Source organism: Ctenocephalides felis, unplaced genomic scaffold (assembly GCF_003426905.1).
Source record: "Ctenocephalides felis isolate EL2017-DRISC unplaced genomic scaffold, ASM342690v1 CF-g0.4_SCAFFOLD_03002, whole genome shotgun sequence".
NCBI classification, from domain to species: domain Eukaryota; kingdom Metazoa; phylum Arthropoda; class Insecta; order Siphonaptera; family Pulicidae; genus Ctenocephalides; species Ctenocephalides felis.
In genome coordinates this window covers 20001-43856 of record NW_020539156.1, presented here as the reverse complement: position 1 = coordinate 43856, position 23856 = coordinate 20001, and the positions used below count along the sequence as shown (strand labels likewise).

At 28.5% G+C, this 23856-nt stretch overlaps 2 protein-coding genes across 2 annotated transcripts; one reads left to right on the top strand and one right to left on the bottom strand.

The window, feature by feature from the left end:
- Positions 1 to 527: 527 nt before the first annotated feature.
- LOC113381693 (probable serine/threonine-protein kinase clkA) lies at positions 528 to 3658 on the bottom strand (the record flags this gene model as incomplete). The annotated part of the gene is made up of 8 exons (XM_026620439.1): positions 2850 to 3658; positions 2596 to 2759; positions 1784 to 1850; positions 1575 to 1699; positions 1405 to 1503; positions 981 to 1252; positions 778 to 901; positions 528 to 694 (listed from the first exon to the last, which is right to left on the bottom strand). Coding segments are annotated over exons 1-8 (1827 nt in total), but the record flags the coding sequence as incomplete, so codon positions are not given.
- Positions 3659 to 9424: 5766 nt separating this feature from the next.
- Positions 9425 to 11482, top strand: LOC113381692 (probable proteasome subunit beta type-5). Its single transcript, XM_026620438.1, has 5 exons — positions 9425 to 9550; positions 9621 to 9820; positions 10143 to 10471; positions 10697 to 11134; positions 11379 to 11482. The coding sequence occupies exons 1-5, from the start codon at positions 9425 to 9427 to the stop codon at positions 11480 to 11482; spliced, it is 1197 nt and encodes a 398-aa protein (XP_026476223.1).
- Positions 11483 to 23856: the final 12374 nt, after the last annotated feature.

Here is a 23856-nt window from a genome sequence, read left to right as displayed (position 1 = left end):
TCCGATGAGTGTCTAATCATAAATTTATGGAAAATTTTCAAAAAAAAATATAAAGGATTATAGCAAGTTCCCAATAGTATGTGACCAATAGTATGTGAAACCATTCCTAAATAAAGCATCGTAGAACATGTTAAAATGTTAGCTGAAGGTAAATAGAACGTAATACCAAATAAGATATAACAAATTTATAAAAATCACTTGGTTATTCATTATACATTTGTAAGTACTCATTATTCAAATGTTTAATAATCCGGATTTATTTATTTTTGGATTGATATAAATTTTTTATAACAAAAGGTTTGAAATTTGGTTGTCAAACGGATTCAAATTTCAATCAGATGGATTTTAATAAGGGCCGTTGCAACGCAATATGCTATATATATATATATATATATATATATATATATATTCATACATATATAGTATATATATTATACATATGTATTTACAAATATGTAATGCTTAAAACTCATGTTAAAAAAATTAAAACAATTATTACCGTCTCATTTTTCATTGAGATATCATACATGGCTAATATTTGGACAATTTTTAATTGTGTGTCCTTCCTGTCGACATTGGCCACATTTTCTTTTTGAAGTGGGTTTTGTACCAGTTGCCTTAGAAGTTGTTTTTCTCTTTGAAACTGTAGTTGAAGTCTTTCTTGACTTTGAAGGTTTACTTGACCAGTTGTTAGCTATAATAAAATTTACATAGCATATATGTTTGTATATCTCTATGTCTTAAACTATATATACTTTTAATTATTTTAGTGCTTACTTGATTCATTGCTATCATGCTCAGGTTCATCTTCTGCCCACTCAAAGAACTTACACTGTTGTTCCATAGGTTTGGGACATACATAAAATTTTCTGCCTTTGTTTGGACCCTCTTTTTTTACAGTCTGTCTAAAAAATATCAACAACAATCCTCAGTATAAAATATGCAGGAGTATATCATGATTGTAAAATTTTTTTTCTTACTTCTAGCTGGTTTTCTTGGCAGCCACTGCATAAAACCTCTTTTTCATCATTTTGCTTTCTATTAGAATGTTTAGTTTGATGCCAGCCGGAACTGTTCCCTCCATATGTTTGTTTCTGATTAGTTGAAAAGTCTTTATTTTCCGTTTGTGCCCTTAGACTTTTATAATTACGAGTAAATTTGGTGCTGCTGTAATTTGAGTTGCTATTATCGTTCTGTTGTATGCTGCTGTCAACAATACCATTTTCATTAAAGTTATCGTCCCAATCCATATCTGAAAAAAAAATCTAGTAAATTTTAAATTTTAGAATTAAAAATTGAAAAAAAAAAAACAGGAAAGTAATACACAGGAAAATAATATAAAAAATAGTATGATACTTGTAGAAGTTATTAATAATATTTCAACAAAATTAATAATAATTTTACCTGTAATCATACAATCAAAATCATCATTTACATTAAAGTCAGTTTCACCACCATGTGATCTAGTTTTGTCATCTGATTTATTTGGGAAAAAGGAATTATCTGCAAATAATATAATTGAGAACAAACTATTATACTTCATATGCTCAAAAACTTAATTAACAAATTGTTACCTCTATTATCATTGGTAACTCGTGAAGATGAACCAGAGGAATATGCACCTGATGTAGATTGATAACTTGAATAAGTATTACTTTTTGTTGAATTTCTTGTTTCTGAATAATTAGAGAAGCCACCACTAAAAAGAAAATAAACAAAAGTATGTTAATTTCTGACTCTAATTGTGATAAATTATCACAACAAAATAATAAATTATACACACCCACCACCACGCCTGTTATCGCTACCGCCTCCGCCACCACCTCCATGTCCGCCAAATCCACTATCATCTAAACAAAAAAAAAAAAAAAACAATGTACATCAAAAAACAAATAATACTTATTAATATAATAATTATTATTAATTTTTTGCAAATTTTTCAAAGGTATTCCTTTTGAACCTCCTCTTGCTAGTATCAGAACAGCAATGTTCGGATGAGGTGCAATTAAACTAATAAAAAGTAGATATATATATATATATATATATATATATATATATATATATATATTTCAACTTTAATAATTTTATCTTTCTGCATACCCATAAACATAACAGAATAATAGTGTAAAAAACATATATTTCATTTTCATTATTCAACAAATTAAATCTCTATTTCAAACAGTATAATAATTTCATAGAATGAAGTCACATAATTATATACATTATACAATATACTCTTTGACAAAAAACAACAAATAATCAGTTCCACAATATCAGTGAAGATATAACTCAATACATAAAAACTGAATGTTTCTTAAACACTAAATTAAATAATAGAGGAAGTACCTCTGAATGAGATAACATGTACAATCAGAGCTGTAAGTTTTCTCAAAAAACTTTTCTCATTTAATAACAAACAAAAATAACATAATGATAATTGTTAAGAATATTTATGAAAATGATTTTTCAATATGTTAAAATTTTCGATATACAAACCACATTCAGTACATATTACATATTTTCCTTGTGCAAAAATTTTTTTATGATCCAACATATGTTTGCAATAATTAGTGCCGTTTTTAAATCCTGTCTGACATGCATGGCATTCATATTTAAAATGAGTCAAATTCATATTATTTTCTTGAATTTCAGAATTATAAACCATCATGCCAGGCTCACCTCCAATGAATGTTTTTTGGAAGTGTTCTTCCAACATTTTTTCTTCCGATGTCTTTACCCTCTGGTTGTCATTTATTCCACTGCAAGAAATGTAATGTGCTTGTAATGCAATATTATTCAGAAATTGATCACCACATATTTGACAAAAAAGTTTATATTTGTATGCATACGAAAATTCATATGGTCGCTTGTTAACATTGTATGATGCCCAAAAATTTGCATTTTGGCTATTCATATATTCCTCACTCCAAGTAGATTTACATATCGCTTTATTTGCTGAATTAGATGTGTAAGTTGTATGATAAAAAATATTATTAAAGCTTTCTTGATTGATCGGTACATCAATTTCTCTTATAACTAAATTCAAAGGCATCTCATCATTGCCATTCATATATTTGTCAGCATTATCATTAAATTGTTCAATTTCTGAACTACTTTTTGTTTCAGATGGAAAGTACTTATTCATATTATCTTCCCAATAAGGATTTCTCGTTTCAGCATTTTGCTCTTCCTCAAAAAATTCAACAATGAAGTCTTTTACATCATTTGTTAAGCCCATTGAAATGCTATCGAGATTTGAATCATCATTCAAATTATTTACTAGGTGCTCTGGTGCAATGTTCCTCAAATCGCTAATTAAATCATTAGATTCAATAAATGTCTTATTTAATAAATCATTGCCAAGGTTATCTTGCAAATGGTAAGGATTTTGAATACGGCCTTCTGATGATTGTTGATGATTGTTATTATTAAACTCGTATCCTTCATTTTTATCAGTAAATGGTGTTTGATTCTGATTTTGTTTTGTAAGGATATTTTGAAAATTGAGTGCATTATTTGATGTATAATCAGCTTGAACAACTGGAATTTCTTTTACAACTTGCAATCCATCAACATAATTCTGGTAAGCCTTATTCCAGGTAACATCTTCTTTTGCTTTTACTTCTTGATTATTGGCTTGTGGAAAAATAAGTTTCATTTTGGTGGGATTTATTACATTAATTTGGTTCTCTTTCTGACTGAACCTTTTGCGACCAATACAGATTCCAATATTGCACATTTCTTGTTCTGGGAGCATCGACTAACTTTTTCTCTCCTATTAGTTGATGATACAGTTGTTCTTTTTCGAATGACATCAGTCGGTGTTTTAGTTGTTTCACTGGCTTTACTTATTTTTACATTTGCAGGCTTAGTAGGCTTTTTGCCTAGTGATCGTTTCAAAGGAGTGTTGATTGTTGTTGATAATTCTGGTTGCTGAATTGGCTTGGTTTCATCGACTTCTTTTTCAGGTCCAATATTTTGCACTCCATCTGCTATTTCATTGGCATCTAACATATGAATTTTAGATTTAATTATTGATTAAAATTAATTTGCATACTAAATCATTTACACACTAAGCCTATAAATAATAATGACCAATTTACATATACTATATATATATATTTTAGTCAGGTTTCCTGGGTATGTGTGCATAAACTATTCACCAAGATCTATTTGATGATTTCTTTAGTGCTATAAGAGCATCTGATTACAATTGCACAAATATAAATATAAAAAGATTTGATCCTCTAACTCTAGTTTGGTTGCCGTTACTTGATATATATATATATATATATATATATATATATATATATATATATAATATATATATTCTATAATAGCACCTATTTTAAGCATCATGTAAATCAGTCATAATTTTCATATACCACAAATAAAGTTATAACTAAATAAATAAAATACCATTAAGTAGTTATTGTACATTGTTTTTTAGCTGTTTCAGTTTTATCATTCTTTCGAGGTCTTGGATTCTTCTTACGTCTGCCTTCAGTTTTATTTGAAGATTGCAATACTTTATCAATAGCTGTGACACAATCTTTTAATTCTTGTTGCAAAACAGAAGCACTAGTTTTAGATTTTTTTCTGTTAGAATTATTGCTGTTTTTGTCATTTTTCGTCAAATTTTCTACAACTAATGAAATTAGGTTACAATCATATAATATTATACATTTAATTAACTTCCCGAAGGAGAAGTTTATGTTTTCATCAAAAAACCCGATTCGCTAATTTTATGTTTTCTCGACGTTTCAAGCCATTCTGAATCGAATGAGACCAAATTTGGAAAAAGTATGTGTGTGTGTGTGTGTGTGTGTGTGTGTGTGTGTGTGTGTGTGTGTGTGTGTGTGTGTGTATGTGAACAGATTTTTTGTCGTAAATCGACGTTTTCTCGAAAACGGCTGGGTCGATTTCAAAAATTTAAAAGCCATTCGATGTATCTTGACGAGAACTATTGTTTGTCAGTTTTGTGCGACGATCGGCCAAGCCGTTTCTTTATAAATGGCAGAAAAGTGAAAAATTTTTCGTCTACGTTTTAGCCCGCAATTCTGAATCGATTTTGAAAATTCAAAAACCGTTCGAAAGATATTGGTTGGGAATCGTGCTGATTAGTTTTTGGTAGAGATCGGCCGGGCCGTTTTCTTGTAATAAAGTTTTTAAAAAAAAAATTTCGACGATTTTTATGATTATTTTTTTGACGATAGATACCATAGTCTTCTAGATCATACTAAAATATTACGGCCCTACGACAACTGGTTCAGCTTTAAAAATTCGTCAAAGTTTGCAAAAATCAGTATGGTCTTTTTGGCATTTGTCAAAATTAGACTTTTGATCGACGTTTTCTCAAAAACGCCTAAACCGATTTTAGAAATTTAAAAGCCATTTGATGTATTTCGGTGAGGACTATCGTTTGTCAGTTTTGTGCAACGATCTGCCAAGCCGTTTCTTTGTAATTTGAAAAAAACTTTTCGTCCACATTTAAGCTCATCCTACCGAACGATTTTAAAAAATCAAAAACTGTTCGAAAGATATTAGTTGGGAATGATACTGATTAATTTTAGGTGAAAATCTACCGAGCCGTTTTCTTGTAATTAACTGTTGAAAAAAAGTGTTAAATTTTCGTCGACATTTAAGCTCATCCTACCGAACCGATTTTAAAATATCAAAAACTGTTCGAAAGATATTAGTTGGGAATGGTACTGATTAATTTTAGGTGAAAATCTACCGAGCCGTTTTCTTGTAATTAACTGTTGAAAAAAAGTGTTAAATTTTCGTCGACATTTAAGCTCATCCTACCGAACCGATTTTAAAATATCAAAAACTGTTCGAAAGATATTAGTTGGGAATGATACTGATTAATTTTAGGTGAAAATCTACCGAGCCGTTTTCTTGTAATTAACTGTTGAAAAAAAGTGTTAAATTTTCGTCGACATTTAAGCTCATCCTACCGAACCGATTTTAAAATATCAAAAACTGTTCGAAAGATATTAGTTGGGAATGGTACTGATTAATTTTAGGTGAAAATCTACCGAGCCGTTTTCTTGTAATTAACTGTTGAAAAAAAAATTTAAGCCGATTTTCATGGAATTTTTTTTGGCGATATACATCATGGTCTTATAGAACTTACTGTAATATTACGGCCTAACGACAAGTAGTTTAATTTTAAAAATTCGTCAAAGTTTGCTAAAATTATTATCGTTTTTTTTTAAAGTAGGATTAATGAAGTATATTATTTACTATATTATTTTCTTCATAAATAAAATAGAATATCTCATATAAGATCTACACCTGCTCAAACGATTTTTGAAAAAATTTCAGATGGCTGATTCTGCTGTTAGTGTACAGGTGGCTTTAAGGATAAGGCCTTTAGTCAAATCCGAAATTTCTAAAGGATATGTTAAATGCCTCGAAACACTGCCAAATAAACCTCAAGTTTTAATAAAAAATCTTTCTTTTACTTACAACCATGTATTTCCACCAGAAGTTTCGCAAGCTGAATTTTATGACACTGCTGTTAAGGGTTTAGTTGATGGATTGTTTAAGGGTAATTTATTTCTACTAGAATTTAATTTTGACATAACATAACTTTGGTGTAGGTGAATTTATCTCTCATCTATAATCCCAAATTCTATTTTTATCTTCAGTATCTTTACTTTATTAACTTCCCGAAGGAGAAGTTTATGTTTTCATAAAAAAATCCGAATCGCTAATTTATGTTTTCTCGACGTTTCGAGCCATTCTGAATCGAATGAGACCAAATTTGGAAAAAGTATGTGTGTGTGTGTGTGTGTATGTGTGTGTGTGTGTGTGTGTGAACAGATTTTTTGCCGTAAATCGACGTTTTCTCCAAAACGGTTGGACCGATTTCAAAAATTTAAAAGCCATTTCATGTATCTCGATGAGGACTATCGTCTCTGAGTTTTGTGCGGCGATCGGCCGGGCCGTTTCTTTGTAAATTGCAGAAAAGTGAAAAAATTTTCGTCCACGTTTTAGCCCGCAATTCTGAATCGATTCTGAAAATTCAAAAACCGTTCAATAGATATTGGTTGGGAATCGTGCTGATTAGTTTTTGGTAAAGATCGGCCGGACCGTTTTCTTGTAATAAAGTTTTTAAAAAAAAAAATTTGACGATTTTTATGATTATTTTTTTGACGAAAGATACCATAGTTTTCTAGGTCATACTAAAATATTACGGCCCTACGACAACTGGTTCAGCTTTAAAAATTCGTCAAAGTTTGCAAAAATCAGTATGGTCTTTCTGGCATTTGTCAAAATTAGACTTTTGATCGACGTTTTCTCAAAAACGCCTGAACCGATTTTAGAAATTTAAAAGCCATTTGATGTATTTCGGTGAGGACTATCGTTTGTCAGTTTTGTGCAACGATCTGCCAAGCCGTTTCTTCGTAATTTGAAAAAAAGTGTTGAACTTTTCGTCCACATTTAAGCTCATCCTACCGAACCGATTTTAAAAAATCAAAAACTGTTCGAAAGATATTAGTTGGGAATGATGCTGATTAATTTTAGGTGAAAATCTACCGAGCCGTTTTCTTTTCTTGTAATTAAAAAAAATTTAAGCCGTTTTTCATGGAACTTTTTTTGGCGAAATACATCATGGTCTTATAGAACTTACTGTAATATTACGGCCTTACAACAAGTAGTTTAATTTTAAAAATTCGCCAAACTTTGCTAAAATTATTATCGTTTTTTTTAAAGTAGGATTGATGAAGTATATTATTTACACATTTTTTTGATCAAGTCGATTATTTACACATATCGGGAAGTTCATGTAATTTGCCTCAAGGCTAAATACCAAACCAACTAGTTAATTATTTATTGGTGGATTAATGTATCACACAATTAACTCACCATTTTCAATCTTGGATTCTCTGCGCGATAATATTATTAAAGAAAACTGATCAATCGAATGACATGTCGTTTGATGCAAATGCATTTCAGACATGCTATTCGCACGTTTATCACAAATAATGCATTTAATGAAATCCGTCATTCCTGAAATATGTACACACAAAACACAAGCATATAAACACAATTAATTAGGCAATTGCCCTAAATCACAACCCTTTCGTTGAACAAGAAAACTTCGAACACGTGCCGGACTTGATCTCCGCTTCTCAATCAAATCAAAACAATAGGTAACCCTTTTCTTTGGATCAAATTCAATGTTTAGTTTTTCACTTAATTAGGTTGCACAATTGAAGTCAAAATCGGTCACGCATAAAATTTAAATTGAGAAACGATAAATAATCTAAAAGATTAATAAAAAATAATAATTAACATGCGGATGATAACCCTATTAAATTATTTAGCAACCTTATGTGCGATTTCAGTTCATTTCAATTTTAAGTTCAGTGTATATTATTTAAAAAATAAATAATCATATATCGAAATCAATGTTGCAAAATTATAACTGATCTAAATTTAATATTATTGCATTAAATTGATTTTTTAAATTGTATATTTATTATCCTAATTACTGCAAATATGTTCATAACCATGTTCGAATAATGAATATAATTTAATTATCGCGCTGATTTTAAAAATAGATAACCATATTATTCGATTTCATTATAAATGCATCCAGTGCAGGTATAATATAAATTCATGTGAAGACTTATTCATTTAAATTATACAGAGTTTAACATTTGTTAGAAAAATCTGGCCATGTACAATAGCTTTTAAATTTATGGCAAAATATAAATTAGTGTAGGTATATAAAATATTTGTTTTTTATACACTAATATTTTACAGATTTTTTATATAAACTTTTTACAAGTAATTTTTTAAAATTAGGTGAATGGATTAGTGTTTGTTTAATATAATAGTAAAGCAAGATATATCATAAATTCTAAAACTTAAATGAAAATTCCAATGCAATTAATACTCTAATAATTTTAAATTCGATAAATAATCTTGATTGTCGTACAACTGTTATATCATAAGCCTAACATTTTATTGGTAATATATAAATAATTAATTTTTATAATAAGGAACGCATACGATTATCAAAGAATGTGTAAAAAAAAATTAAAAATATTCGGAGCACTGTTAGTAAATAGTAACTAAATTTTAATTAGAGTAAATCTAATTATCTATCAATAATTTGATATAATGCTTACTGATGGCAAGGATTGGTCAAACGTGATAGAAAAACTGTAGCCCAATAAATTTAATGTTTGAAACTTTTGAAGATTTAAAAAAAGCGGCATAACGGCATAACCGCAGCGTTGTTCCGCAGACTATTAAAAAACTTATCGATATTTTCGACGCTAACTTCGCGTTAGTGTGTATGACTGTGACTGTGAAGCTTCTAATTTTGTTTGTCTTTGTCATTTGTTTCTTGTTGGTTATCTGGCAGTTTAGATTACTTCGTTTTGTAATTAATTTTATAATAATGGCTTTGGCTCAATTGTGTGGTTTGGAGAATTATTATTCTCAAAATGATGATACTGATGAATATGCAAAATTAACACGTACTTTCCAAAATAATATGGAATTATGTGCTCCTCCATTCGCAAATGTGAATTTTGTTGATGTCAATCTTTATTTATATTTAAAATATTAAAATATGTATATCATTTATTTTTTAGCCTGCGGTGGAACTTGCTAATATGAAAGATGAACAAGGAAATAAGTTGCGTATGCATTTTGATCATGGTACTACAACTCTTGGATTTCAATTCCGAGGTGGTGTGATACTAGCAGTTGATTCCCAAGCAACTGGTGGACAATTTATTGGGTCACAATGCATGAAGAAAATTGTTGAAATTAATGATTTTTTGTTAGGTACATATTTTGTGTCTTTTTAATTTGATCTTGAATTTCTGATGTTTGTTATATCATAGGTAATAATGCTGATTCATCATTACCAGTTACAGTCGGCGTTACTGATAATTCTTATATGTAGCTTAAAATGTCTACTTACATGAGTCAAAATATTTTTTGAGGCATCATTCATTGAGAAACAGTTACAATTCATCAGCTTATCAGTTAATAAATATACTATTGTGGTTTTCTTCAAGAAATTGTTTCCAAATATAGTTAAATGAATTAAAATGTGACTTCCTAAGCAACTTTGAAAGGTAAATCTTATATTTTCTCTTCTTAAGAACTTTGGCTGGTGGAGCAGCTGATTGTGTTTATTGGGATCGTGTGCTAGCAAAACAATGCCGTTTGCATGAACTGCGCAATAGAGAAAGAATATCTGTAGCAGCTGCAAGCAAACTTATGTCTAATATGGTTTATAATTATAAAGGAATGGGCTTATCTATGGGTATGATGTTAGCGGGCTATGATAAGCGAGGACCTGCATTGTACTATGTAGATTCAGAAGGTACAAGAACTCCGGGAAAAGTTTTTTCTGTGGGTAGTGGTTCAGTATATGCATTTGGTGCTTTAGACTCTGGTTATGATTGGAATTTGAGTGATGAAGATGCATATGGTACGTCAAAATTATCAAAAAATATCAAATTATCCAAAAACTTGTAGATAGAAAGATTCTAATAAGATAAAATATTGAATAAATCGATTTTTTTTTTTTGATTTTTTAAATATTATTTATAGATTAACTCCCAGCTCATTATACTTGCATTCTTTCACAATTTTGGAGTTAAAACAGTTATTTCCCATCCAAACATTGCTTTAATAAAATATTGGGGTAAATCAGACATAAAAGAAAACTTACCAACCAACGAAAGTATCTCTTTAACCTTAAAAAATCTTATCACAACAACAACCATTGAAGAAAGCAGTGAAGATTTGTTTATTTTAGACAATGAAATAAAAGAAATACCTGTTAGAATGCAAAATCTGATAAATTATTTCAAAGAAGTGTTTAATTACAAAGGTAAATTAAAAATTGTGTCTAAAAATTCATTCCCTCATTCTTGTGGCTTAGCAAGTTCTGCCTCTGGTTACTCTGCTCTGGTAAAAGCATTAGATTCTTTCTTTAATTTTAATTTAGACTCTAAAACACTTTCCATTTTGGCAAGGAAAGGCTCAGGCAGTGCAAGTAGATCAATTTTTGATGGATTAGTACATTTAAAGAAAGAAGGAAAGGAATACTTTGCAGAAAAACTAAGCGAATGGAAAGAACTAAGTAGAAGTAATCTTACTTGTTTCAAACAAAAATTCTAAAAAAGTGCCTAGCACTGAAGGAATGCTAAGGACAGTTAATGCAAGTGAATTATTCAAAAAGAGATTAGAAAACATAAACAAGAAAATTAAAGATATGATTCATTACATTCATACCAAGAATTTTAAAGAATTAGCCATTTTAACCATGAAAGATTCTATTGAGATCCATGCAACTTGCCTTGATTCTTTTCCTCCCATTTTTTATTTGACAGATCAATTAAGAAGTGTGATTGAAGATGTTTCCCAGACAACACAAGACATCCTGGAAAACGTCCACAGGATATCCACGCGCGGACATTCATTGTCCCTGCGATAGCCTTACGGATATCCCGCTTATCCTGATCTTATCCGAAACATGTTAATATGTCGCACCTATGGGACGTTCTGTAGGATATCCCGCGCGGGATATTCCGGACATAAACCGGACATGAATAGGATATAATTATGGAATTGTTTTTTACTTTTTAGATGAAAAATAAATTTGGATTAAAAATAAAATAAAAGAACACAATTTCACAAAGTAAACTTTTATTACAAAATAACAAAATCCTGAGATAATTTTATAACAAAATTTAATATATACAACTTTAATTCAAAATAACTTATTTTACAATATTAAAAATATAATTAATTCGGCATTCAATCCTAGTTCATGGTTGATTTTCTCTCCTGAAATAGAAAACAAATGAATAAATGCATATATATGTATATGTATAAATATATATATATATATATATATATATATATATATATATATATATCTATGAGTAAGTTCTTTAAGAGCGATACATCAATCAAAATAGACAGAGATTTATAAAATAATCTCTAATTCCAAATATATCGACACAATTTGATGTCATTACGAGTGAATATTAAACTTGGTTTTTTACATCTAAAAATGTGTACACAGCACAAATTTTGCACTAACATTGATACAACTAACCAGTCAATAATCATGATTTTTTTGTAAATAAGAGAAACATATAGTACACATCTCACAGAAATACCTTGTATAATATTTATTGGCACGTCGCAGCCAGCTTTTTGCAGCCTCTAAAACAGCAAACTATGTCTCATGCGGCAAATTTTTCAAAGCAATTCCTGGAATTAATTATATATTAGTTTTATTCATAATTTACAACACATCATAAGTATAAGATATATAAATTACCTGTGATGACATCGCAAGGCACTAGATCACAAAATTTATTTTTGCCCTTTCCTCGTCCCTAGCAAAATTCTTTTGGCCAAACCATCATCAAAAATGGATTTTCATAGCTGGACTCTGATGGCTAAATACAGAATCTAAAGAGAAAGTTTGTTTAGTATATGATAAAGTTAACAAATAAAAATAAATCTATATAAACTTTTGATTACCAATTGTGTTTTGATCCACAAGTTGAAGCTCCTCCAACAAACATAATAGAAAGCATTTCAAAAAATATTTAATTTAACTTTTGAGTATGGTTCGAGTCAAACCTCAAAACCAACTCTTTCAATGCTCTTTTTTGTCAATCCTCTTTCAAACACGGCTGCAGTATTTGTAACACACACGCACATATAATTATATAGAACACATAAAATTTCCACTATTATTACTCAATTTTAGAGTATTTTGATAAATAATATTAATTATTTATAACACACGCTCATATAAATATATAAAACAAATAAAATTTTCACTATTATTACTCAATTACTCAAAAACTATGACATATAGCGTCTATTGATAACGCTGAAACCTTAAAGGACGCTCCGTGCCTACAGCCTACAGCCGACGCGACGAAAGAGAAAGGAACAAACATATACGTTTAGAGGTCTCAAGCCGTGCGCGTATGAAAGCGACATGCTCGTGAATCGTGCGTTATACCTGCTCGAGTCCTTTGGGTTTGAGACGTCCCGTTGCATATTCATAGGATATTCATAGGATATCGCGATATTAGGAGATTGTGAGGACAAGTGGGACATTCCCTGGCATGTCTTGTGCTGTCTGGGTTTTGAGATCAATAAAAATGAAGTTAAGGTAGGATATACCTTTGATGCTGTGCTAATGCTTTTCTTAATACTTTGGATTGTTATTTTGAAGAGATTAAGTCTAAGTTTGAAAAGAAATATGAAATAATTACAGCTTTATAAGTAAAAAATTAACTTATAATCTTTTTTTTATAAAATAAAAATACTGCGAGCCTTTCACAAGCTAGAACTTTCTTTTTTAGATTTTTTATTCTTAAGTTAACGTACGTTCTTTAATAAAAAAAAATTAAATTATATTAAATAATTTTTTAAATAAATAATAAAGTTATTAGATTAAAAAAATATTTTTTATCAATATTCATTTTTAAAAATATTAATTTATATTTGTTTATTTATATTTTATTAAAATATTATTTTAAATTTATTAATAAGTTTATTAATTATTAACTTCCCGAAGGAGAAGTTTATGTTTTCATCAAAAAACCCGATTCGCTAATTTTATGTTTTCTCGACGTTTCAAGCCATTCTGAATCGAATGAGACCAAATTTGGAAAAAGTATGTGTGTGTGTGTGTGTGTGTGTGTGTGTGTGTGTGTGTGTGTGTGTGTGTGTGTATGTGAACAGATTTTTTGTCGTAAATCGACGTTTTCTCGAAAACGGCTGGGTCGATTTCAAAAATTTAAAAGCCATTCGATGTATCTTGACGAGAACTATTGTTTGTCAGTTTTGTGCGACGATCGGCCAAGCCGTTTCTTTATAAATGGCAGAAAAGTGAAAAATTTTTCGTCTACGTTTTAGCCCGCAATTCTGAATCGATTTTGAAAATTCAAAAACCGTTCGAAAGATATTGGTTGGGAATCGTGCTGATTAGTTTTTGGTAGAGATCGGCCGGGCCGTTTTCTTGTAATAAAGTTTTTAAAAAAAAAATTTCGACGATTTTTATGATTATTTTTTTGACGATAGATACCATAGTCTTCTAGATCATACTAAAATATTACGGCCCTACGACAACTGGTTCAGCTTTAAAAATTCGTCAAAGTTTGCAAAAATCAGTATGGTCTTTTTGGCATTTGTCAAAATTAGACTTTTGATCGACGTTTTCTCAAAAACGCCTAAACCGATTTTAGAAATTTAAAAGCCATTTGATGTATTTCGGTGAGGACTATCGTTTGTCAGTTTTGTGCAACGATCTGCCAAGCCGTTTCTTTGTAATTTGAAAAAAACTTTTCGTCCACATTTAAGCTCATCCTACCGAACGATTTTAAAAAATCAAAAACTGTTCGAAAGATATTAGTTGGGAATGATACTGATTAATTTTAGGTGAAAATCTACCGAGCCGTTTTCTTGTAATTAACTGTTGAAAAAAAGTGTTAAATTTTCGTCGACATTTAAGCTCATCCTACCGAACCGATTTTAAAATATCAAAAACTGTTCGAAAGATATTAGTTGGGAATGGTACTGATTAATTTTAGGTGAAAATCTACCGAGCCGTTTTCTTGTAATTAACTGTTGAAAAGAAGTGTTAAATTTTCGTCGACATTTAAGCTCATCCTACCGAACCGATTTTAAAATATCAAAAACTGTTCGAAAGATATTAGTTGGGAATGATACTGATTAATTTTAGGTGAAAATCTACCGAGCCGTTTTCTTGTAATTAACTGTTGAAAAAAAGTGTTAAATTTTCGTCGACATTTAAGCTCATCCTACCGAACCGATTTTAAAATATCAAAAACTGTTCGAAAGATATTAGTTGGGAATGATACTGATTAATTTTAGGTGAAAATCTACCGAGCCGTTTTCTTGTAATTAACTGTTGAAAAAAAGTGTTAAATTTTCGTCGACATTTAAGCTCATCCTACCGAACCGATTTTAAAATATCGAAAACTGTTCGAAAGATATTAGTTGGGAATGATACTGATTAATTTTAGGTGAAAATCCACCGAGCCGTTTTCTTGTAATTAACTGTTGAAAAAAAGTGTTAAATTTTCGTCGACATTTAAGCTCATCCTACCGAACCGATTTTAAAATATCAAAAACTGTTCGAAAGATATTAGTTGGGAATGGTACTGATTAATTTTAGGTGAAAATCTACAGAGCCGTTTTCTTGTAATTAACTGTTGAAAAAAAAATTTAAGCCGATTTTCATGGAAATTTTTTTGGCGATATACATCATGGTCTTATAGAACTTACTGTAATATTACGGCCTAACGACAAGTAGTTTAATTTTAAAAATTCGTCAAAGTTTGCTAAAATTATTATCGTTTTTTTTAAAGTAGGATTAATGAAGTATATTATTTACCCATTTTTTTGATTAAGTCGATTATTTACACATTTCGGGAAGTTCATGTAACTTGCCTCAAGGCTAAATACCAAACCAACTAGTTTATTTTATATTTATTAATAAATTTATTAATTATTTATTTTTATATAATTTCTTTTATTTTTAAAAAACATTTATAAATTAATGCATTGATTAATTAACCAATCGATTCCTTCTTCTAATCCTTCATTCTTTATAGCACACACCTTTAAAAATTTAACATTACCATCCACTTTTAAATCAATATCCCCTAAATCCTTCTTATTTCCATAAATCAATAAAGGAATACTTTCTTTATATCCTTCAAAATACTTAAGAAAATCTCTTTTATCTGACATATCTATCACAAAAATATTACCATTTACTAAACCATAATAATTAAACCAATACTCACTAAAACATTCTTGACCACCTATGTCTAATATTTTTATGTTTAAATTATTTTTTGTTAGGTAATATTTTTTATAACCAAAGGTAGGAAGTATCTTTTCTTTTATGTTGCATAAGTTGGTTATTATAGTTGTTTTACCTGAATTGTCCAGACCTACCAGTAAAAATGTTAATTCTTTTTTTGTTTGAAGTGATTTTAACGAAGAAGCAAATGACATTAGAAAAATAAAATTGATTAGTTTTATAAATTAAAATATAAGAAAATTTATTAAAATATAATTAAATCATATACAAAAAAAATTAAATTTATAAAAAAATAATTAAATTTATTAAAAAATAAGAAAATAATATAAAAAAAACAATATAAAAAAAATAATTAAATTTATTAAAATATAAACATCATAAATGTTACCAGAAGAAATCCAACAATCTTTAAAAAACTTAGAAATTTTCTTATCAAAAAAAACAACCACAATCCATAAAGCATTGACTTATGAATCAGAAAAACAATTTGTTCTTTATGCAATCCAATTAGCTAAAGCTAAATTAATAAGTGATCCTACTAATGAATATATTAATCGTATTAATTTATTAAAAGAGATTGATAAAAAGATAAAGCATTACAAAGAATACAAGGAAATGAATTTGACAAAGTATTTCTTAATGAAATGTATAAAGAAAAATAATAAATTATTTTTTTTATACATTTACTTAATAATATTTTATTTACACCTTTAAAAAATATCTGGCATTGGATCAAAATTATCTTCTTCACTTTTTAAGGCATCATTCTTTTGTTGTGATAATTTTTTTAATTCATTTTCTCTTTTAATTTCTTCCAATGTATTTATTTCTTCTACTTTTAATTCTCTTCTCTTAGTTTATTATCTTCACTGTAATCTTTTCTTTTAAATTCAGTTGAATAAATTTTTTTATAATTTTTTTTTTCTTTTTTTATTTTTTCTTTATAAAATTTTTCTTCTTCATTGTAATAAATTTTACCAGAAAATGTGTTTGTTTCTTGTCTCTGCGTTTTACTTTTAGTATTTTCTGTAGGATAACTGGATCCTATTGGATAAGTAATTTTGGTTTACTCATCTCTTCATTAATTAATTCATTTACATTGTCACTTTGTTCATTAAAAATTTTATTTGTTGAAACATAATCATTTTTAGGATCATAAAAATTCTTTGGTGTTTTATTTTTCTTACTTTTTTCATTTATTATTTTGTGTTCTTGCATTGGAAAATCACTAATTTTTCCAGGTTTATAATTGCTAGGACTGGTTAATGGGATAAAATTATCTTCACTGATTATTTTTACTTCATTTTTAAACTGTCTTTCATTTATGTTTCTCATTTGTCTTTCATTAACATTCCTCATTTGTGATTCATTGGTAAAATATACTTTATTGTCATTTAAATTTCTAAACTGTTGTTCATTTCTCATTTGCATTTCATTTAAATAATTGTAATTAATATTTCTTTGTTGGTTAAATATTTTTCTGTGTTCTTCATTAAAATCAACATATTGATCATTCCTTACGAAAAGTGGTTCTTTTTCTTGGTACCCTTGTAAATTATTATAATAATTTATTTGTTCATTGTTTTTAAAATTTGGTGTACTTCTTCTTTTAACACTGTAATTATTAATTTGATAATTCATGTAGGGATTAAAATTATTCATAGGTTGATGATTTGGTGGATGAAATTGTGTATTATTTATTGGTTGGTTCATTTGATAATCATAATTCATATTAATATAAGGTGTTTTTGGTTGATTAATAATAATTAAAATAACCCATAGATTGGTCATACAAATTAGGATAAGAAGAATTATATGATTCATTATTCATAATAGTATTATTAACAAGATTATTATTACCCATAATCCGAATTCCGCTTCAAGCTTTCGATGCGAACGGACGTGTGTGCGTGAGCTCTCGAATAGATATATTGTATGTGTATAATTCTTAAACAATACTTTGTATATATCATTCAAGTGTTGTCCTTTGTGAAGTGACTATAGTGAAATATAATTTAAATACAAGTTAATTTAATACAATAGTGTGAATACATTTTTAAACAGTATATGTTCCCTTCCGGGGAACATATTAAGAAATATAGTGTTATTCCTCCTGAAGCGAATGAAATAATTAATCATGAATCAGTCTTCCAACATGAAATGAATATTTTTAAAAGATTTAACAATATGAACAAACAAAATTTACTTCAGGAAAAATCTTTGGATATGGATGTTAACCATAATCAACATCTAAACATGACTGAAAAATCTTTGGATATGGATGTTAACCATGATCAACATGTGAACATAACTGAAGATACAACATATACCAAGTATGCTCATGCAAATAAGTTTAGTGCATTATCGGACGATTCTTCAGATACTGAGGTTGAATTTGTAGAAGTACAAAGTAGAAAAAGAAGAAAATCCCAATCTATATCCCAATCTACCCAATTTAATCTACCTAAATCTATAAATCCCAATTCATCTACTGCAAAATCCAATAGTAAAATGCCGCCAATTATAGTGAGAGACAAATTGCCGCACATTAACTATTTTAAAGACTTGAGAAACATTACAAGTGAACATACTATAATACAGTATAGAAGTCCTAATAATTCTGCAATATATACATTCAATGACGAGGACCATGAGGTAATAATGAAAAAATTAACTGCTGATAAGTTACAATATTATACTTATCCTAAATCGAATTTAAATAAAATAAAACTGGTATCAAAAGGCATTCCACCTTTTGTCGAAAAAGAAGAAATAATTGATTACTTACAAAATAAAGGAATCAAAACTAGAAATATAATTCAAATGACTAAAACAGTAGAGAAATCTAAATATAAACTGCCTATACATATAATTATACTGGAACCCGAACAGAATATTAACGATATTAAAAGACTAAACCATGTCATGGGATATAAAGTAACATGGGAAAAATTAATTTCAAGTGGCAACAATATTTTACAGTGTTACAGATGTCAGAATTTTGGTCATACATCTGCGTACTGTAACCTCAAGTTTAGATGTGTGAAATGCAGAAGTGATCATCAACCTGGAAAATGCGAGAAACGTGTCGATCAAGCACCTGAATGTGTAAACTGTGGGATGGAACATCCGGCTAATTATAAAAAGTGCTTGTATCTTGAAGAAATAATTCACAAACGTACTAATAATCAAATAAAAAGGTCAAATCAGATAAGTACAAATAATATTAGTTATGTGATGGCACCCAAACCTAAACCTCTAACGAGACCATTTTCTGAAATGTTTACAAACAAAAGTTTTCCAACACTTTCTTCCCACATTCCTACAACTAATCAATCCAGTAGACATACTGATAACTCCTCTAATCATCCTAATAACTCAAATCCCAACCTAAATGTAAATGAAATGTTACAAACTATTAATGAATTAAAAATACTGTTCTCTGACAATACCGTTAAAAATACAATAAATACGTTACTGAATCTTGCTAAGGATATTAAAAATACTACCTGCGAGAAAGATAAACAAATGTTAGTATTTCAATGCTTTCTAACATTATGTACATAAATAAGATAACATGAATATTATGTATTGGAATGCAAATGGCATTACTAAAAATACCATTGAATTGAATGATATTTTATTGAATCATGATATTGATATTGCGTTAATTTCTGAAACTCTTTTAAAACCTAACAACAAAATTTATATTCCTGGATTTAAAATAATAAGAAGAGACATTTCAAATTCTGGACAAAGAGGTTTATGTGTGATCATTAAAAATGGTATTAAATTTAGTAGAGTTCGAATCCCAAATTTACAAGCTGCTGAAGCAGAAGCAGTAAATATTATTCTAGACAATCACATTACTACTATTTGTGGAGTTTATTTTCCATGCAATAGATTATTATTATCTGATTTAAAAACATTACTGAATTTAAATGATAAAATTTTAATAGCAGGCGATTACAATTCTAGACATGAGTTTTGGAATTGTATCAACAAAAATTCTAACGGTAAAAAACTATATAAGTTTCTAAGTGATAATATTAATTCTGTTACATTGCATTATACTGTTTCTCCGACCAGATTTCCTGTAAATGAACTCCAAACATCATCTATTATTGATCTAGCTTTAACTAAAAATATTTACACAAATTATTTACCATTTACTATAACAGAAACTAATTCAGATCATAATCCTGTTATACTACCTATACCATACAATAGCATACAAAATTACACAAATCCACATTATAATATGAAGTACAATTTTAAAGAGGCAAACTGGAATAAATTTCGATCCTATATAAATGAAAATATTATGATTAATAAAACCATTAATAACACCAAAGAAATTGATGAATCAATTACGTGCTTAACAAATAACATTCACACGGCGATGAATAAGTTTATTCCTAAAGTTAGTACTATTAATTCATTTTTCCTTCCCAATCACATATTAGATCTAATCAAATATAAAAATAAAATAAGAAGATTTTGGCAGAAAACTAATAATTCTGAAGCAAAGGTACTATTAAATAAATTGATTAAGGACATAACATTAAAAATTAAAGAGCACAAAAATAATATTTGGAGTGATAAACTAAGGAAATCAAATTTAAATCACAATAATATATGGTTTTATGCTAAAAAATTCACAAAGAAACGTGAAAATATCCCTAATCTAAAATTAAATTCTTTATATGTTTCTGATAATAAAGAAAAGGCTAATTTAATAGCTGATGTTTTTGAAAAAACACACAAGCAAAATGATAATTTAGGGAATGCTAACTTTAGTAATCACGTCCATAGAACAATCAATTCGATATTCCCAACTTCCAGTAATATAATCTCAAATATTAAATTCACTACTCCTAAAGAAATAAAAACTATTATAAAAAATAGAAAATCGAGAAGCACCCCAGGTCCAGATGGAATATCGAATATTATATTAAAGAATCTTAGCAGAAAACCTATTATTCTAATTACTAAAATCATTAACAGCATTTTAAAACATGGTTATTTTCCACCCATTTGGAAAATTTCTAAAACTATACCTATTAAAAAACCGAATAAAGACAGCGATCTCCCCACTAGTTACAGGCCTATCAGTTTATTAAGCCATTTGAGTAAAATACTGGAAAAAGTTATATGTAATAGAATTGATGAATTTTTAACAAATAATAATGTGATACCAAATAATCAGTTCGGATTCAGAAAAAACCATTCCACCCTCCATCCTTTATCCATTCTAACAGAACAAACCATCCTTAATTTTAACAGAAGAAGAAATAGTGCCTTAGTTCTTCTAGATATAGAAAAGGCATTTGATACAGTTTGGTTTGATGGACTAATTTATAAAATGAATGCTCTAAATTTCCCCAAATATTTGATTTGTCTAATTAGAAATTATTTAATTAATAGAAAATTTTATGTTAGTATATACAATTGTAAATCTACGTGTAGAGCCATTACAGCAGGTGTGCCTCAAGGTAGTATTTTAGGACCGATTTTATTTTCCATTTATACATATGATATGCCTACAAAAATCAACACGCAATTATTAATGTATGCGGATGACACTGTAATTTTCACTTCGGGCAAATCAGATAAAGCAATCATTAAGAAATTACAAAGTCATTTGAACCAAATTATAAAATACACAAATAAGTGGAAAATAAAAATAAATATTGACAAAACAGAATCTATATTCTTTACCAAAAGAAGAATTAATCCTACACCCAATATAACCTTGCATCTTAATAATAATATCATACCATGGAGTAGTTCTGTTAAATATTTGGGTGTCATCTTAGACAGAAAACTTAATTTCTATGAACACATTAGTAATAAAATAATTAAATTAAAAAATTTAATATACATATTATACCCATTGCTAAATTATAAAAGTTATATTAATATTGAAAATAAAAAAAGAATTTATATGGCAATAATTAGATCCGCAATGATATATGCTTCCCCCATTTGGTGTATGACAAACAAACATAATATTAAGAAACTACAATCAGTACAAAATGTGTCATTAAGATTTGTTATAGGTCAAGCAAGGAATCCAATAAATATGCATTATATTAGCACAAAATTCCTACATGATTCCACTAATATACCATTAGTGAGAGATTTTATAACAATTATCTCTGAAAGATTTTATACTAATTGTTTATTTAACTTTAATCCTAATATATGTAATATTGGATCGAACGACAATACATATTGGTACAATAAGTACAAGCTACCATCATCAATAAAAAGATAATCAAGTATAAAATATGACAGAAATCAAATTACTCTTAAACTATTCCTACAGCATATGTTATTAGTCTTTTGACTATATTCCAATCATATATGTAATATGTATTCTTTTTGTTATTATTATTGTAAATATGGTTTTTAGTGATTATTTTTGCCATGATTAAAAAATTATTTATAGGTTAAGTTAATTTTTATTAGTTAGTATTAAATATAAGTTTATGTATTTATATCTTAGGATAGTTATACATGTTTATTAAATTGTATAGAAATATGTATGTATAATCTAATATAAATGAAATAAATAAATCTTTAAAAACTAAAAAACTAATTACCCATAATATTATTAACAGGCATCATATTATTATTGTTTACAAGATTATTAGCTGAAGGATTCATTCCATTAATATTCATATTAGGATTAGGTGTGTTATGATAAGTCATATTTGTATGGTAGTAATGATTATTAATATTACTAGTAAGGCTATTGTTAGTAACATTAGGCATAACATTCATATTAGCATTTATATTTTGATTAAAATTTGAATTAATATTTTGATTCATATTAGGATTTAAAGTAATAGGATTCATATTGGAATAAATGTTAGGGTTATAGCTGTTATTCTGATTAAAAGTATTTACAGGGTTATAATTAGAATTTACATTAAAATTATTTGTAGGATTATAATTAGAAGAATGATTAATAGTTGGATTTACTATTGGGTTAATAGTATTATAAATAATATTCATATTGTTATTCATAATGTACTGTTCAGAAACATTGTAATTATTGCTAGGTGCCCTGTTAAGAGGATTAAGTTGAACTCTTGGAATAACTACGTGTCGCGCCAATTTTTGAAAATATATTAGCAACTCTGTGCCTATGACGTAGGGCAACACACAAAAACCCGAAGACTTCCGACGATTTGCGATGCCCTTCGAAGCGATCGAGGACGATGTGAATTTCGGCCTCTTTGCACCGGCGGCGTCTTGAACGTCTTGAACAGGGCCTTTTCACTTAGAACAAAATCCTCGTTCAGAAGGAATACTTAGGGGTCCATTTGTAGTCGCAGATTTGGCGCTAGTGAGCCGATGAAAAGGATTTTCAAATGTTTTATGTTGGTTACTAAGAAACGTCAGTGTTATTTTTGCATAAGTTTACAAAATGGCGATTTTTCTTCGTTTGTGTTTGTATATTTGTTAATAAAGATTTCATCAGGAATTGCTCTCAAATGCATAGCCCTTTGACAATATGAATAGAACAGCTTCAAACTCATATGGAGGACATAATTACTACATTACTACGTAGTGCATTGACATATTAGTCTAATCATAGTACACTTTAAGGAAAGAGATCAGTTCTAGGAAATTGTGTAAGAAATCAAATATACGCTTCTACAAGAAAGACATAATACACAAATAGAAAGCTGTTTAAAATTGGATTACCACTTCACGCGGATCTGAATATACTTGGGAAAAAATGAATTGCTTAAGAATGTCAAATTTTGCACGGGATGATTATTAGTTAATGAGAGTTAAGAATGACAGACGATGTAATGAACTAACACTATAATGCATTATTCACTAAATTTTACTGAATATTTATATTAATAAGTAGAAAAAAGTGTAGAAGTTATTCCAGTAGATTAGATGTGATATCTATTATATATAAACCGGTGTATTGCAGTGTATTTGTTGATTTATATTTC